This window comes from Oculina patagonica, chromosome 2, assembly GCF_052425735.1.
Source record: "Oculina patagonica isolate OP01 chromosome 2, crgOcupat, whole genome shotgun sequence".
In the NCBI taxonomy this organism is placed as follows: Eukaryota; Metazoa; Cnidaria; class Anthozoa; order Scleractinia; family Oculinidae; genus Oculina; species Oculina patagonica.
In genome coordinates, this window is record NC_135759.1 from 43,704,652 (window position 1) to 43,721,216 (window position 16,565).

Here is a 16,565-nt window from a genome sequence, read left to right on the forward strand (position 1 = left end):
TGGTGGATATGACGTCACGTGGCTCCTTTCACCTCGTATTTGCAATTCGAGGTGAAAACTCTGATGTAACTGCTTTGTAAAAACAATTAATGTTTAAATCAAACTCTGTTTCACTTTTCATATTCATATTCAACTCCACTGCATGTAATCTAATCAGTTTCAGTGGTCATAGTTTAAAAGAGGAAAACAATTATGCAAATACAGTTAATAGTGACTAACCATCCGTAAAGGGTATGAGACAGACTGTTCTTATCTTGTCAGGTATCTCCTGTTATCAGTGTTCGAGCAACACGTCATTTGCCGACTGCTCGACGAAACAAGAGATAATCAACTGTACATTTCCCAGGAACTACTGTTTCAAACAAAAGAATACAGCAGGAGACAAGAGCGATCAAGAAGCAGTTTACTACAAAGGATGTACCTCTGCAGATCAATGCAGACAAAAGGAGAAAAATTCTTTGAAATGTTGCGGAGACAACCTCTGTAACACTGGTACGCCTAACATTATAGTAATAATGTGTCTTTATTTCAAGTGATAAAATACATATCAAAAGCTACATGGTACGTGTTACCAGTATATAAATAAAAGTTTTATTATGTGTGCGGTCCATGTGCATGAGTACCAGTACCGACCGACCGTGTGTGAGATAAGTGAGACCCAAAAGCATTTTATAAATTGCTAAAAGTTAATATAATAACAACCTCTTTTGTGCAGATATCTCCTGTTATCAGTGTTCAAGCAACATATCATTTGCTGACTGTGCAAGGAACCAAACACGAGTGAACTGCACATTACCAATGAACCGCTGTGTTAAAACCACATATACTTCAAATGGCGACGATGAAATTGTAACATACTATAAAGGATGTGCCACAACTGAGCAGTGCGCAGAAACAGCCGAGAAACCATTTGTGGAATGCTGCACTGATGACATGTGCAATAAAGGTAAGTTTTTTTTAATGTATATCTTTATTTGTTATCTGCATGTGTTTACAAGTACAGTATTTACCTTGTTACAAGTGCTACAAGTACAAAGTGTTACAAATGTGTTTACAAGTACAGTATTTACATTGTTTCAAGAGCAGTATTTACGTTGTTGCAAGAGCAGTATTTACATTGTTACAAGTACCTATTTAATCTTTATTTTAACACGGTAAAATCATCAGGACTTAACTATTAATTATAAGTAATTATAAGTAACCTATTATTACTTATAGTGCTTTGGGGGAGTGTTTTGTCTATTCGATTATTTAAAAAAAGACGTTATATTCGGTATTTACATAACACTTTATCAACGAAAGTAGAGTGGTGAATAGCTTTATTTTGCATCTTACAAGTGTTGATGTAGAATCTCACAAACAAGGTCGTATAATTAAATTTCTTTAATAATGTTTTATCGTATGGACCGGACATGATCCCAAATAGTTTTCCTTCAATTGTTGGCGTAAAATTCGAATTATTGACCGCATTAAACCAGTCGATGACATTTTTTACGAAGCTTTTAACAAATTCGCCATCAATAAATGTGTGATCACTTGCATCGTGTTCACCGCAATAGAGGCATTCGTCATCCGTTTTGATTCCGTATCGAAAAAGTTCTTTTTTTGTTACTACAATTCTATGAATAAGTTTGAACTGGAATTCTTTGAATTTTGTTTCCTTACAAATGTTTCAGTCAGGGAGTTAAATATTTTTTTCCATTTTTTATCCATCCAGCTGCATGGTTTGATTCCATTTTGTTGGACCAGTTTGACACCTCGTGTGAGTCTTTTTATTAAGTAACTCATAGAAGTCCTTAGTTTTGGCTTTGCCTAAGTGAATTTCTGTCAGGTCGTCTAGTTGGAAAAGGGGGCTATTCTCAGTGAATGATTCGCTTTCTGGTGGTACTGTGTTTTTTGCTTTTGTGGCTAGATGCTTCGGTATTGCACGCAATAAAGGCAAGTTAAACGTACTTACCTTATTTGTTTCTTATGTACGAGAAGAAGTAAAAAAGGAAGTAAATTAAAATATACGATAAAAAATGTGCCAGGAGTTGATGTGTTTCTTTTTTTGGCCGTTTATTCGTTGAAAATTAAATTGTCGTGGTCAGGATTCTTGTTAACTTACCCTCAATACGGTCTGCTCTGTTCCTCGTAGCGTGAATTTGTTGAAACGTTCATAGAAAAAAAATAAAACAAGTTTAGAATGTTTTCAGAAAATTCGGCTACTCAACCGCGAGTAGGAATTCTGGCCTACTTGATCGATTCCGCAGTCGTATGCTTGACGCTAAAAATTTGTTTAGGTTTCGAAAGTACCTTAATTCAAGTCACTCTGTGCAATTCCAGCCCTTTTTTCCGATGTATGTTTCAAGCCTCTGACTTCGTGGTGCTAAATTTTGCCGGCTAGTAAATTTTTACGCCTGTTTAGCTGCCGGAATCAAACAGGATTAGCAGAGTTGGATGTAACCGATTCCCACCCTCTACAAACACTCTCTGACCGGTTCCAGGCAACTTTTGTTGTAACTTTACTCGGCTATAACGAATTCTGAAAAATTATATTGTATGAAGAACTCTAGTGCTTTGCGTAGACATCTGACTGAAGCAGAGTCGATGGACTTTTTTTACAGTTGGGTTCATATACAGATAAAGAGGAGGAGCCTCGTGCTTCTCTACTCTTAAAAGATGCTGCGTACTTGTTGAACTCGACAATTCATGAGTACAATTATTTATTTATTTAGTATAAAAAAACTTAAGAAATTGTGCGCTTTCAAACTCGTGACTTAAGCTGCGTGTGTTGAAACTCGATAAAGGACGTGCGTGACGTAAGCCGCGCTTGCTTTATGCAGCTTTAATGAACTCGAACTGACCAATCATAGCGGGTGCAATTGCTCAAAGATTTTATAGTATATTATAGTATGATTTTATAGTGTTCTGGTTGGGCACACGTAGGTGTTTAGAACCCTTCTCCAAAGATGGCGATAACTTGTTTTTTCCTGACTTACCACTCGTTTCTGCCTCTGTGCTCGCTTAATCCTTCTAATTTCGTATTCTAGCTTTAGCAATTTGGAGTGAGTGCTCTCGGTGAGAAGATGTTTCTATATTTCTCTTTTGAATTTATTTATCAACTGCTAAAAAAATTAAACTGGAAAGTTTATAACCACCTCATCTGGAAAAAAAGATATTTATTTTGCAAAAATAAATGGGTTTATGTAGCTTGTTTCGTAAGTCTTTCCCAGTTCCCGGCGTAATCCCCTCCAACGATTACTTCCGGTCACATTTTGCGGGCTCTCTTACATACACGGATCCAGAGTTTCAGAGTTCCGGTCTAAATTCAAAAGAAAAGTGAGCACTCATTAAGTCAGGCTATTGTGTTTTGCGATGTTTAACAATGGTCTGACTTAATGAGTGCTCACTTTTTCTTTGAATTTGGACCGGAATTCTGAAACTCAGGATCCGTGTATGTACATGTAGGTTGTGAAGGCGCGGTTACATCGCTCTTTTCCTCATGGCCGGCTTTCAACTAGTCAAGTTAATTTGCATAGCATTTAATCTAGTAGGAACAGGATACATAAAAGACTGTTTGTGCGGATTTCGATTAAGTTATAAGCTATTATTAATTCATTTTGTCTCGCTAGAATCAGGGCTCAGTTGTTTTGAATGCAGTAGCACAGTGTCTCATGAGGAGTGCCAAGAACATCGACAAGAAATTATGTGTAAAAGCTCCATGGACGATCGTTGTTATTATGCGTCGATGCAACAGACCTCACTGGATGGGTCCAGTGTTACCAAGCTCTTTATGCATGGTTGTACTAACAAGAATGATTGTAATAACACTGCGAAACTTTTTGATGCGTGCAGGACTCCCAGTGGGAAATGTGAGGTGCGATGCTGCAGCGAAAACTTATGCAATGAAGGTAACAATATATAGAGATGTCAATTTTCGGCCTGGCATTTTTCTCTGCCAGCCTTTTCTTGCTCTTTGCAGCTTCTTTATTCCAAATGCATATCTTTTATTTTGACACAAAAACAACAGCCTTTTCGCTTTCCCTTCAATTTACGTACAATTAAAAATTTAAGCTATTTTAGGGTGGTAAACAATGCATAATAATCTATAACCATATACGATTAAAACAGTATACTATTCTGCACTGCAACAATTATCGCATTGCATTAAGTTTCCGGGCTGGCCCGGCTAGCCGGGCTGGCTCGGTTTGCCGAGATCTCGGCACGTCTGTTAAACGCAACAAAAATCAATTTCGCGATTACATGACAACCGGGCCAGCCCGCTTAGCCGAGATCTCGGTATCGCGATGCCGGGATCTCGGCTAGCCGGGCTGAAAATTTTCCATGTAATCGCGTTAACCAGGCCAGCCCGGCTAAGCGGGCCAGCATTAAATTTCTCTTTCGAGCACAATATCCGACGAAAAAATCAATGCTACTCACTCCTTCTAAATAGGATTTAGAGGTGACGTAACCCATCCAGCTGCATAAGTGCAAAAAATTAACCACCAAATTGCCGGAAAAAGGTGATTAAGATCATTCGTGCTCTGATCATTCATGCTGAAACCGGGCTGAAAGTCATCTCGGCAAACCGGGCCAGCCCGGCTAACCGGGCTCATGTAATACCGGGCTGAAAGTCATCTCGGCAAACCGAGCCAGCCCGGCTAACCGGGCCAGCCCGGCTCATGTAATTGGGGATAAAATTCGGCGACGCGACAAGGGTCGCAGCGCAAGCTAAGTACATTATGGGTGGGTGGGTAAAGTTGTACCAGCCATAACACCGTCAAGCGGATTGAACACCCACAACAGACTCCCAAAAACATAGACCCTTCCACGGTTTCTGACGCCATCTTGGTTGGGGGGCAAACACGGCAAAATTTACAGTTAATGTATGGGAAAAATCGGGAGTTTGACGCTCGATAATTCGAGGACCGTTGACATTCTGAAACTTTTGTGAATTGCAAACTAAAGATATTAGCTAAAAGAGTTAACTGATTAAATTTGAAGGGGATCGGTTTACTAAGAAGCGAGAAATCGTACTTTTAGTTTTTCATACAAATGCTTCTAAATTTTCCCGCGAACGGCGGCTCCATTTTACAGAGAAATATATGAAAAATGAAAATCTTAATTTGCGGCTTTCTAAGTGAGAGCAAAATTCTCAAATTTGATCGGTTAACTCTTTCATCTAATATTTTAGGTTTTTAATTCATAGAAGTTGCAGAAAGTCGACCTTTCTCGAATTATCAAGCGTCAAACTTCCGATTTTTCCCATACATTTACTGTAAATTTTGCCGCGTTTGCCCCCCAACCAAGATGGCGCGAGAAACCGTGGAAGGGTCTATTCTACAAACAACTAGCTGATTACTCATTACACTTGGTATATTTCCTTTGCCGTTGCACTTGAGCAATGTCAATTTATTCATAAGCTGTGCTACTTATAAGCAATGTCGATAATTTATGCAGTGCGAATAGTGACCATGTTAAGAACCAAATTATGTCGTGGGAATTACGAAGAAACCAAACAAAGGGTTTTAATATGTTGTTACTTATACGTTTCTACTCTAAATCGTTTTATTTTCATTTTTAGCAAACAAAGATGAACCAACCCAAGATGCTCCAGCGCAAGAAAATGTGATCTCCAATATAGAGATTGCCTACATATCATTCGGTGCCGCCTTTATTTTGTTGTTGTTGTGTTTCATAGTGGCGTTCTGGAGCTATAAGAAGTCCAATCGCAAGCGGATGGAAAGGTTATCTCTTATAGTTTGCTAACACTGTTCTGCAAAGCTGCAGTTTGATAATTTGGGATGTGATTGATTAAATCAAAATCGAGTTAATCCGAGTCCGAGTCAAATCCATGACCGAGTGATTGCGAGTAATTGGTCAGTGGTAGAACTCAACTTCCTCTCGTAACTTGGAACATTAAGGAATGACAAGTAGTTACGAATAACATAGAAACTGAATGCCTCCTAGCTAAAAAGCGCTAAACACTCTATTTAGCCTTCCGGTTAGCCTGAACAGCTCTTTCGGTTAGAATAAGCTAAACAGCGCTAACAGAGAATAGTAAGGGACCGGTCATTATTTATTGCTTGGGGGGGGGGGGGGGATTTTTGTTGTAACACGGTAGCATTCACTTGATTCCCCCAGAAAGATTGGCAAGTCAAATGACCCGGATTGACTCGGGCACAGGTTTGACTCGGTTAACCGATAACCTCGAATGTTGCAGAATCAATCAAGATTTCTTTCCCAATAGAAATTTGTCTTAAACACCCAAGGGAATAAATAAAAGAGGATTCAACTCTGGGATACTAAAACATTCAGTAGCTATTCCTACTTTCCTTGGAGTCCGCTTGGTGTGACAATTAGGATTATTATTCGATGCATTTTTCTCTTTCTTTTCATTGGCCAAGAGCCTACCACGTGAACTGGAAATAACTGCCTACAAAAATGGTATGCTTGTGCGCATTACCGTCTGACTGTGATTTTGCTGCAAATAATATTCTGCGCATGCGCAGTTGTGTCAAATTCCAAGAAATAATATCCAAGGTTACGGGAGAGCGGTTTGATTTGTCTAGTACAAGACCCACAAAAACAGCGGGAATACAAAGAAGGCAACGAAAATTCCCCGTTAATGTATTTAGGTAATATTGAAAAAAAAAGAGAATTGGATTTAGACCAGGTCGTATCATCGAAGGCGAGTTATACGCTTTTTCATGTATTGTCTAAGCAAAGAAGTGCACCAGTTTCCGAAAGTGATTGAGCAAAGACAAATCCATTGATCGAATGATTAAAGTATAATTCGGTTTTTGCAAAATACCTTGATTTGGCAGTATCTCGCAAAACAAACATTTTCTTCAGCCTTCGGCATCGGCAAATAATCGAGCTGCTCGTCACTGACAAATCACGATATTTTGCTTAACCTAAATAACAATAATTGTTAATTATTGTGCGAAACGTAGTGATGGTAAAATATGTTAACAGTATTGCCATTATTCATTAAAAAAAACAGAAATTATTTACTAAGTCTTTTATCTTCAGTCATAGCACGTAATTTATTTGGTTTGAAAAGTATGGGAATAACGTAAACGTGTCTTTTGACGAGCACACAGAAGCGCAATCATCACTGTAATTTATTTGGAGGGGGATGAAAAGGGGTACGCAAGTCCTCCGATCCGTGCTTTTTTTGAGCCGAATCCGCACAACTTGAAAACTTTGTATGGTACTGTAGTTTCACAGCGATAGACGGCAGATACTGTTTTTTTTTTATCCCAATTGTTTAGTAAGTTGCGTTTCATTGCTTGTTTTTGCTACAATTTCGCCAACATACCGAGGAAGACCGACCAAAGGGACCTAAGAGCTTTAATTTCTGCCATGAAGACCTCTATTTTAAACAGAAATGTTTCGAATGCTTGCTGTGTTAAACGAAAGAGTGTTGCAAAACTGTTGCCAAGACAACTGCGTGAACCATCATTTTTGCATTATTTTAGGTCACTTCTTTCACGACGCGAAATTATTCAGCTGGATAAATGGGAACTTCTTCCCGAGCAAATAAAATACGAGGAGGAGCTGGGGCGAGGAGCGTTTGGTGTGGTTTACAAAGCCATTCTTAACAAGCGACCAGGAATAGAAGTGTTTGACACCAAAACGGGACTGGAGTCAACGAAGGTCAGCCAGGCGGTTGCGGTCAAAGAATTGCAAGGTATATGTTTGGTAATGATTTTTGTAGTTGAAAGGTCACATCGGAGGGTCAAGATTTTCAAAACGCTGATTTGTTCTTACATCGGAGCAATTACTAGTATTTTTTTTTCGCGGCAGTTGCAGCATCTCCTGATACCTATGGAAACAATCTTAGCTTTCCCTGTTGTATAAAGAATGGTTCTAAAATCAATTTTGATATCCGGAAATCATCAGAACATGCTTTGGCAAGTTATTACAACAATTGGTCCTGTAACTCATTAATAGAAGGACGCATATCCTTCCCGTGATAAATTATCGTGTTTGCATGATTGAATACAGTAAAAACCCGCGTATAAGAACCTAGGTTTTTTCAAGTTAGCCTAAACAGGTTCTTATATAAATGGCATTTAGTGTAAAATTAGGCTAACTAGGTTCTTAATTAGGTTCTTAACTTTTGTTCAAGAAATAAAGTAGAATTTTTAAATGATCTGGTCTTTAATGTCCAATAACAGTATTCTTGGAGACTTCGGTAAGCAAAATACTATACTATGCTGTAACTATAATGTGTACAGACTGTGTTATAAATATATTTTTGAGAAGATTTTTTAATTCTATATTTTTGAGAAGATTATTTTTTCTTTTTTGAAAATAAGAACCTGTTTTAGAATTTTAGCCTAAAATGGTTCTTATGTGAAGGGGGGTTAAAAATAAAATTTTAGCCTAACAGGTTCTTAAATGTTAGGTTCTTACACGCGGGTTTTTACTGTAAGCCATATTTGGATAAAAATTCTATACACGTTGTCAAGAAAGGTTGCAAGCGAATACGATGGAGGCAACACAATTTTTAGTGATGGTTGGTACTCTTCCATATCAGAATAATATATGATAGTTTTTGGCTCTTGGGTTTGCTCCTTTACGTGTTTGCCATTTATTGATGAAAATCATATTGCTGAGATAGGGAGGGTCAGAAAAAATCTTGATTTCGTCAAAAAAATTGCTCAGTGAATAAGAGGACAGGAAGTTTTATAAAATCGTTCATCTCTCGAGGTGCTTTAAATTTGTTTTATGATTCATGATCAAAATTTTCCATAACTACACGTTCACACACAGAATCGAACACTAGAACTTCAGCGACTGTTTAGACAACTACTTATAATATTAATATCATTCTAAACTTAGACCAGTAATTTTTTTCTCCCATCACGTATTTGTTGTTAGATGGTCCAAGCGAAGTGCAAAAAGAAGAGTTTCTGTTTGAGATAGCGATGATGAAGTTGTTGGGTGCTCACCAGAATGTTGTATCGCTGGTTGGATGTTGCACACTGCAGGAACATAAGTTTCTGGTGATAGAGTACGTTCCGTTTGGTGACCTGTTACAGTGGTTACGACGCAAGAGAAGCACGGTAGGAAGTGATTATTGTATTCTTTTACTCAAGCAAAAGTCAAATGCATTCATTTTACGTTCCGAAACTGTTTTGTAAACGTCTTTTATATATTTCCTATGTTATCCTATTTTCATAAATAATAAAGGTTGCTTCCCTTGTCTGGTTTAAATTCTTGGTCCATGAAAATTTACGGAGCGCTTGTGTTCATGAACGTTACTCTGAAACGACGTTTTAAAAAGAAAGCCAACAAAGTGCTAGACGGGCTTTTTTATAGGCTCGCTCCGTGTTTAAGTTATTAATGGTAAATTAACCGGGATATCAGTTGTTGTTGTTGTTTTTACCTCAAGAGGAGGTATCTGCCTCAAGAAGAAAGTAGTGCTCGCCACAAAACATCAGATGAAACGGTACCAGAACAACTTATGATTTAGGACCTCGGGTCTCTAAGGTGGAGTTGAAACCCTCAGGTATATATTGGGGGTATAATAAGCTGTAGGTATATTAAACGGATACATGTTTGTGTTTCCGCATATGAACATCGGGTAAGTAAACTGCAGGAGTCAAATAAGCGCCGGTTCCACCAGGCTATGTTTGAAATAAACGTCGGGGGCATTAATTTTAATGGAGAAAATACGGTAAAAGTTTTTCTAGGCTTTTATAGATTGTGCTCCTAAAAGTGGCATATTATGCTACTAGCAGTGCTCAAAATTTTGCCAAATTATGCAAAAATTATGCCAGAATTCCCAAATTATGCTTCTGATTTCCGAAATTATGCTCACAAAATGACGTAGATTCTATACATAGAGGTGCGCAATAACGACACCAAATTATGATGTTTTTTCAATAAACTGTTGTTGTAAATTTATTTGTGTTTATGGCAGTTTATCACGGCCGTCAGCTGTCCAAATTAGCTGCTCGCATCTCTAAACCGTTTGTAAAATGCCTCCAACGACTTAACAATCACAATTGTATAGCTAAAACACGCATTGCAAGAACAAACTACCTAAATTTCATTTATTTCTGTAGAAAGTACACCATATTTACTACATTTTATGAATTTATGCTCCAAAAAGTGCTAAAAATTGCTAATTATGCCGTGGCAGTGCTCGTTTCACAAATTATGCTTTTTAGCTCCAATTATGCCAAAAATTATGCTAGCACAATCTATAAAAGCCTAGGTAAAACTCTTACCCAAAACATGAAGAAAGTATTTTTTTCATGAAGGAAACCGACGTTGTCCCGAAAAAGACGGAGGACGATCATGACCTGACAGATCAAACCTCAGTGAAAGTGGAACCAACTCTATCATATGAAAACGAAGCTTTCATCCTCGATTTGGCGCCCTCATCTGATAATATAGTTGATGTAAGAAATATTAAATATATTTTTTATTCCATTTATTATTTCCATGACCTTTGACTGAAAGGAAAGCATTTGACATCCCTGCTAGGTAAAAACAGAACAGTTAAAAAAGGGAAGAGAGGTCCTAGTTTTTTTTGTGCTGTTTGAGAACAGCAACAACAGTCGACGACGTTTTTTCGAACTTTTTACTTTCTTGGTTCAACAATCTGCTTCTACATACACAGAAATCGATCACGCATAATGAAATCCAAAAAAAGATATATAATGTTTAGAAGTTCTATAGCTTTCAGTTAGCTCCGTCCTTTTTGATACGCATGACCCTTTTTACTTCACGTTAAAATTTATCACCGTAAACAATTTCCTGCTACTTTTATTATTTATTCAGGACGAGGGTAAGAGTTCTCATGATCAAGAAAACATCGAACTGTCAGTGTTGCCATCGACGTTACAGGGAAACAACCAAATTGTTGAACAGATGATTTCAACTGAGATTCTTGGTGATGGAAATGAAGAAAATGACAGCTTTACTACTCAACAACTATTTTCTTTTGCTTGGCAAGTAGCGAGGGGAATGGTAACCATTATTTCGTGCTATAAAATATAAATCATATTAGCTTAACTTTGGGATATTCTCGAAGACTGTTAATTGTATAAGCGCATTTTCGTTGATTTTGCCACCGGAATTGTGAAACATAGGTGAAAAGTATTTTCTGTAAAACAAAACGGATTCTCGTTTTGATGTTACAGAAATCTGGGAGCGAAACGCGCGGGATAAGTGGGATCACAGACAAAGCCGAGGTAATAACCTTTCACGATCAAGTGATCTTGCTGAGATCTACAAAGTCCATTTGGTCACAAACTTTTTCGTGTCAGAAAAATGCGCAAAAGTTTTTCTTCCTGGCTTTTTCTGTAGTTCATTTTTAAATCGTGACAGCGTGTTTGTGAGTCGTCCAGCTGAGCTCAAATCGCTCAAAGAACCTATCAGATTGCTTCTTATTCATCATGGACCAGTGTGTAATATTATAAAGTATAATAGCCCTTCTATTTTTTGTTTACTTCTGTCAGAATCACCTCGCCAAGAAAGATTTTGTTCATCGTGATCTTGCAGCTCGTAATGTTTTGGTTGGCCATGATAATCGGGTCAAAGTGTCAGACTTTGGATTGATGCGTCAAATCTATGAAGATGTGTACAGCGCCAAAAAGACGAAAAAGCTTCCAGTGAAATGGATGGCCCCAGAATCGATCCATGACAGCATTTTTACCATCAAAAGTGATGTGTGAGTAAATTTTGCTGTGTATTTGCTTCCTTAAAATGTCAGTTGTATTGGTATTCTTTGAACATTGCGTTTTGACAACGCTTTTTTGCAATCCCATGACACAACACATCAAAAAAATTAGGGAAAAAGTTTCAATTTAGCTCCCAAAATAAGTTGTTTTCCTCTCAACAACAACAACAGCAGCAACAACAATACGTCAAATTAAGAAGCAAATATAAGCGCATCAAGGAGAATTGACGTGACGAATAAAGGGTTTTTTTGTGCCACAGCTGGCATTTGCCCCTAAAGAATGAACCCGCAGACTTCGGAGAAAATGATCAAGTTATAATAACTTTTTTTTATATAATATATAAAATTATATTTCGTTTTGACAATACATTTTTGCAATCTCCATAAAACATTAAAAAATTAGAAGGGGGAAAAATCTCAATATAGCAATGGCAATAACAACACCATCAATAACAATACCATCAAACGCGTTTATCTGCCAGGTGAATTAATCAGAATTGACGTGCTTTCCTTCCCTTCTGCTTACGTTTTCGGGTAATTCCTAGAGGCACAAAAAATTCAGAACTACATTTAAGTTCATCGAAGACATTTAACGTGACTAATATAGTTTTTTTTTTCTTTTTTTCTGTTTAAATTCAGAGCTGTGGTACATCGAATAGTTTCTTAACGATTTTACGAAACTATCTACCACCAGTGCATAACGAAAACTGTGCTTTTTTGTTTTGTTTTTTCGAAGGAGTTCTGCACAAAGATATATCCTTTTTTGTTCGAGGGTACCTTTGGCAAGCAGGCAAAAAAGCAATAAATCTTGATAAACTTTCTAAGAGAATCGTATTAACTCCCAATACATAGCCTCTAATGTATTTTAACAAAGTCAAACAAAAGGAGCTGTTTACAACAGTTTCTAATGTTTCTTTATATTTTCTCACAGTTGGTCCTACGGTGTTTTTCTGTGGGAAATGGCAACCATGGGTATGTTGTACCAGTTCAGATGAAATATTTGTTTGTTGTGTTTGCTATTAATTATTTTTTTATGATTTATGGTTAGTTTATTGTTAAGAAAATAATAGTCTTTCTATCTACCCTGCCTTTTAAAAGGACTTACTTATTATTGTGATTTAAGGCAAGACGAATGTTAGTGGAGTGGGCGATATAAGTATAATCACATTATTGTGTAACTCTATTTATCCCATGCCTTGCGGAATACATCCAATCAGGAGCCTAGAAAGCCGTTGCATATTCTGCGGTATTCCACGGGTCGAAGTCCACGAAAGTTTCCAGGCATTCATCACGGCATCCAAGTTTTCCCGCCGAAAGCCAAGCCGGCAAAACGCGTGCCATTTTTCTCATTCAGCTCAGAGAAACTTTCAACATGAATAAATAAATAAACCGAACTTGCTAAACAAGCCTTCTATCATAATATAAAATTTGTGCGTGACACTGACCTGTGCTAACGTTAGAAACAACGTTAATAAAACATTTAAGACGTTTCGACCAAATAACTTCAGCCTTCATCGGTTTTTAAAAGCCAACGGCTTTCTAACGGTTCGTTGGTTTTTATAAAAACCGATGATGGCCGAAGTTATTTGGTCGAAACATCTTTAATGTTTTATTGACGTTGTTTCTAACGTTAACACAAGTAAGCACAAATTTTATATTATGATGTCAATCCCTGACTGCAATTTTAGTATTTTTAGTTTAACCCTGCTATCCTAGAAAAATTATCTTTCAACACTTGGTGTATTTCTGATTTGCTTTCTTTGTTTGCCTCGTATCCAATTGCAGGAGGTGTTCCTTACCCCACAATGAGTAATGCAGAGCTATGCCGAGAACTGAAAGATGGTTATCGCATGGAAAGGCCTGAAATGTGCTGTGATGAAGTGTAAGAAACTGAATTCGTTTATACTGCTTCATACTGGAAAATGTAAAGCCACCGATAAATTCATTTATAAGTTAAGCTAAGTTCAACTCTGCTCAGCTCACCTCAAGGCTTATCAAATCGAAGCTAAGCTGACCTGATCTGAAATGGGCTAGCTTGGGCTCGGCTGAGAATAGCTGAGCTGAGCCAGTCTAAGCTAAATTGAGTTGAACTGAACGCGCTGAGATGAAATGAAATGAACTAAGCTAAGCTGAGCTGAGCTGAGTTGAGCTTAGCTGAACTGAACTGAACTGAAATTAGCTGAACTGAGCTGAACTGGACTGAACTGAACTGAACTGAATTAGCTGAACTGAACTTAGCTGAACTGAAATTATTTAGCTGAACTGAACTGAACTTATTTTAAATTGTCTTTGCTTTTTGTCATTCTTGGATCAGAGTATAGTCTTAGGATTTGTACTTGCTTTATGTCAGAGCCGTGTTACTTCCATCTTATTATAAATAACAGATATGAATTGATGAATGAATGCTGGGAAGAAGATCCAACTGCTCGCCCCAGTTTCTCTCAACTGATTGACAGACTGGAAACTATTATGACCATGAACGTACCATATTGTGACGTGAGCAAGCACGATGACTCCAGTTCATACTACAACGTACCTGTCAAAGCTGTTGACGATAGCGGATCGGAGAGCTAGAGAAGTATATAAAGGACCAGTAGACAAAATCCGAAGAAGTAACTTGCTAGTTTCGTCTTAGCAGCTGCCTTTGGTTTTTAAAACTTTGATTACTAGCTTCTGCAACGAAAAATAATTGAGAAAATTTGATCATTATATTTAGTTACATAAGAAACGATTTAGAAATACATGATACAAGAAATATAAATGATAAGAGCCGACGGTTCGGTTCATCTTGCGCCATTATCAAGGTTACATAATAAGTGATAAAAAGCGGTTGTGAAAAGGCTAAGTTGAAAGCGAATTTGCATAATGAGTGCCAAGCTAATTACATGAATACTTTCGCACGAAGAGAATTGGACTGTACATTCAGTGTTGGTTTGAGATCTTGAATACACAACATTTCATTAACAAGGCAGTCAAATTTGTTCGTGCATTTCTTAATTACATTGAAGCGTGATATGAAATTGTTCGGAACAGCAGTGTTATGTTCTTTCGAATCATGCTTGTATATGGATGACACTTTTTGGCGGTGTCCTTCAACGCGCGTGTGAAGGTGGCCCTTTCTATACCCCACATAACCTGCATCGCACAGGTCACACTTGAACAAATAAACAACACATTGCTGGGCTACGAAGTTAGGCTTGGCTCACGCAGGCTTAGATCTTGTTTAAGCTTGCGGCTGGTAAACACGGGCTGGATGGTCTTTCGCACCTTGTTGCTAAGATCTAGAAGCTAATACTGTATCTTCACATAAATTTACTGATATCCACATAAAGTAAAGCATCCGTAAGAGAGTATCGTTGTGCAAAGTTTACAGCGCTATTTTGAAGTGAGACAACCGGTTAAAAGCAGTAGTGTAAATTTTGTTAACTGATTAATAAAGATCAATTTAAAGCTGCAAGTGTAGTCGAGTGGTTTATCTTAAACTATCAAATACATATAGTATACAAAAAAAAAGACTATGCGCGCTTGACCTTAGAGAAATTGTTCTAGCCAGTTGCAAAACTTTAAGAACTAGTCCGTCGTAGGGTAGGCCCGGTATTTTGTTAAGTATCTATCACCTTTCTTCCGGTACCAAGTTATCCTGTGTGGAGAGAGCCACAGTGCGAGTAACGTGCTTTACTCAAAATACAACATAATGGCCGGGGAAATTCGGGCAATGCATCTCCCACTCCGAAGTAGGTATTTATGCTTTTATTTAGATCTACCCAACGCCCCCCCCCCCCCCCCGCTCCCCCAAGATGGCGTAGAGTGAGCGCGAACCAGGCGAGCCGGAGTTCTCTATCCCATCAAGGGAGTAAAATGAAGTGGCTTTGAACTTTACCGGAGTATAAAGACAATGCGTAAATGCTTTCAAAAGCTGATTTCCTTGCAAACTGAGCCGGCGGTTAAATGATTCGCTTATCTGACGTCATATCTTTTGTCTATATTCTGGTAAAGACGTCCTTATTCCAAAAAAAACATACGCGCGAGAATCTCAAAGATTAAGCAGCACTTTGTGTGGCAAACGGGTTCATTTGTATTTTAGAACTTTCGGTTTTTTTAAGTGAAGTCTACAAGCGTAGCTGGGGTGGGAACACTTGCCACGCATCGAAACATAGCCGCGCTCTTAGGGCATTGAGTGCAGCATTAATAATGCTCCTCTTTAAAGCTCATAAGAAGCCCTTAAAGCTCTTAAAGCTCTCAAAGCTCATCTCACGCGGTTGATTAAACTGTTCCTGGCGGTGTTTGTTGTTAGGGTTGAACAGACGCCTATTACCAGTGTATTACTAAACTTTCGAGGTTAACATCCAGTTTTAATTGTTAGACATGTTAAAAGGTTACCAAATCGTTTTTGTTTGTTTTCTGGTCTTTTAACTTGCCATGCTGAATAAATTTAAAAAATGTCAACAAGTTGTCATGAAATTTTAGCCCATTAGCATAGGCTAATCTCAGTATTCAAATATTTAAACTTTACGTAAACTTAGTCGAATTAAGCGGTTTGCGACATATAAAAACGCTGTTTATCACATATACATACATGTCGTCCAGTAAGGTGATGTTCAAGTCAAATACGGTATCTCGCACGGTCAGTTCTTACTCGCACATATTCTGTTATCAAGAGAAATCGCAAATTTTGGTGAAACAAAAGAACATCTCAGAAAGTCTGGCACAAGTCGACAAGCTGGAATATAACTAAATGCTCGCAAATGATGATGTTAAATGGAAATTGCTTCAAGAAGTTTACACGACGTACACGGTGTTTTGAATGACACGATGTGTAAGCCAAAAGACTAATAAAGCAGATTTATGTGACAAGTGACAACAAGGTGCTAAAGGAATG

At 37.9% G+C, this 16,565-nt stretch overlaps 1 protein-coding gene across 1 annotated transcript in view; it reads left to right on the forward strand.

Annotated features, from left to right (window-relative positions):
* LOC144644776 (uncharacterized) overlaps positions 1–15,078 on the forward strand; it is a 28,032-nt gene extending 12,954 nt beyond the window's left edge. Inside the window, exons 5-16 of the mRNA XM_078504306.1 lie at positions 262–492; positions 716–946; positions 3,615–3,893; positions 5,567–5,729; positions 7,467–7,678; positions 8,875–9,059; positions 10,263–10,403; positions 10,786–10,974; positions 11,466–11,677; positions 12,618–12,658; positions 13,472–13,568; positions 14,071–15,078. Of these exons, the coding sequence (XP_078360432.1) occupies positions 262–492; positions 716–946; positions 3,615–3,893; positions 5,567–5,729; positions 7,467–7,678; positions 8,875–9,059; positions 10,263–10,403; positions 10,786–10,974; positions 11,466–11,677; positions 12,618–12,658; positions 13,472–13,568; positions 14,071–14,260 (2,171 nt within the window). The 3' untranslated portion in view covers positions 14,261–15,078. The remainder of the gene's footprint in view (positions 1–261; positions 493–715; positions 947–3,614; positions 3,894–5,566; positions 5,730–7,466; positions 7,679–8,874; positions 9,060–10,262; positions 10,404–10,785; positions 10,975–11,465; positions 11,678–12,617; positions 12,659–13,471; positions 13,569–14,070) is intronic.
* Positions 15,079–16,565: the final 1,487 nt, after the last annotated feature.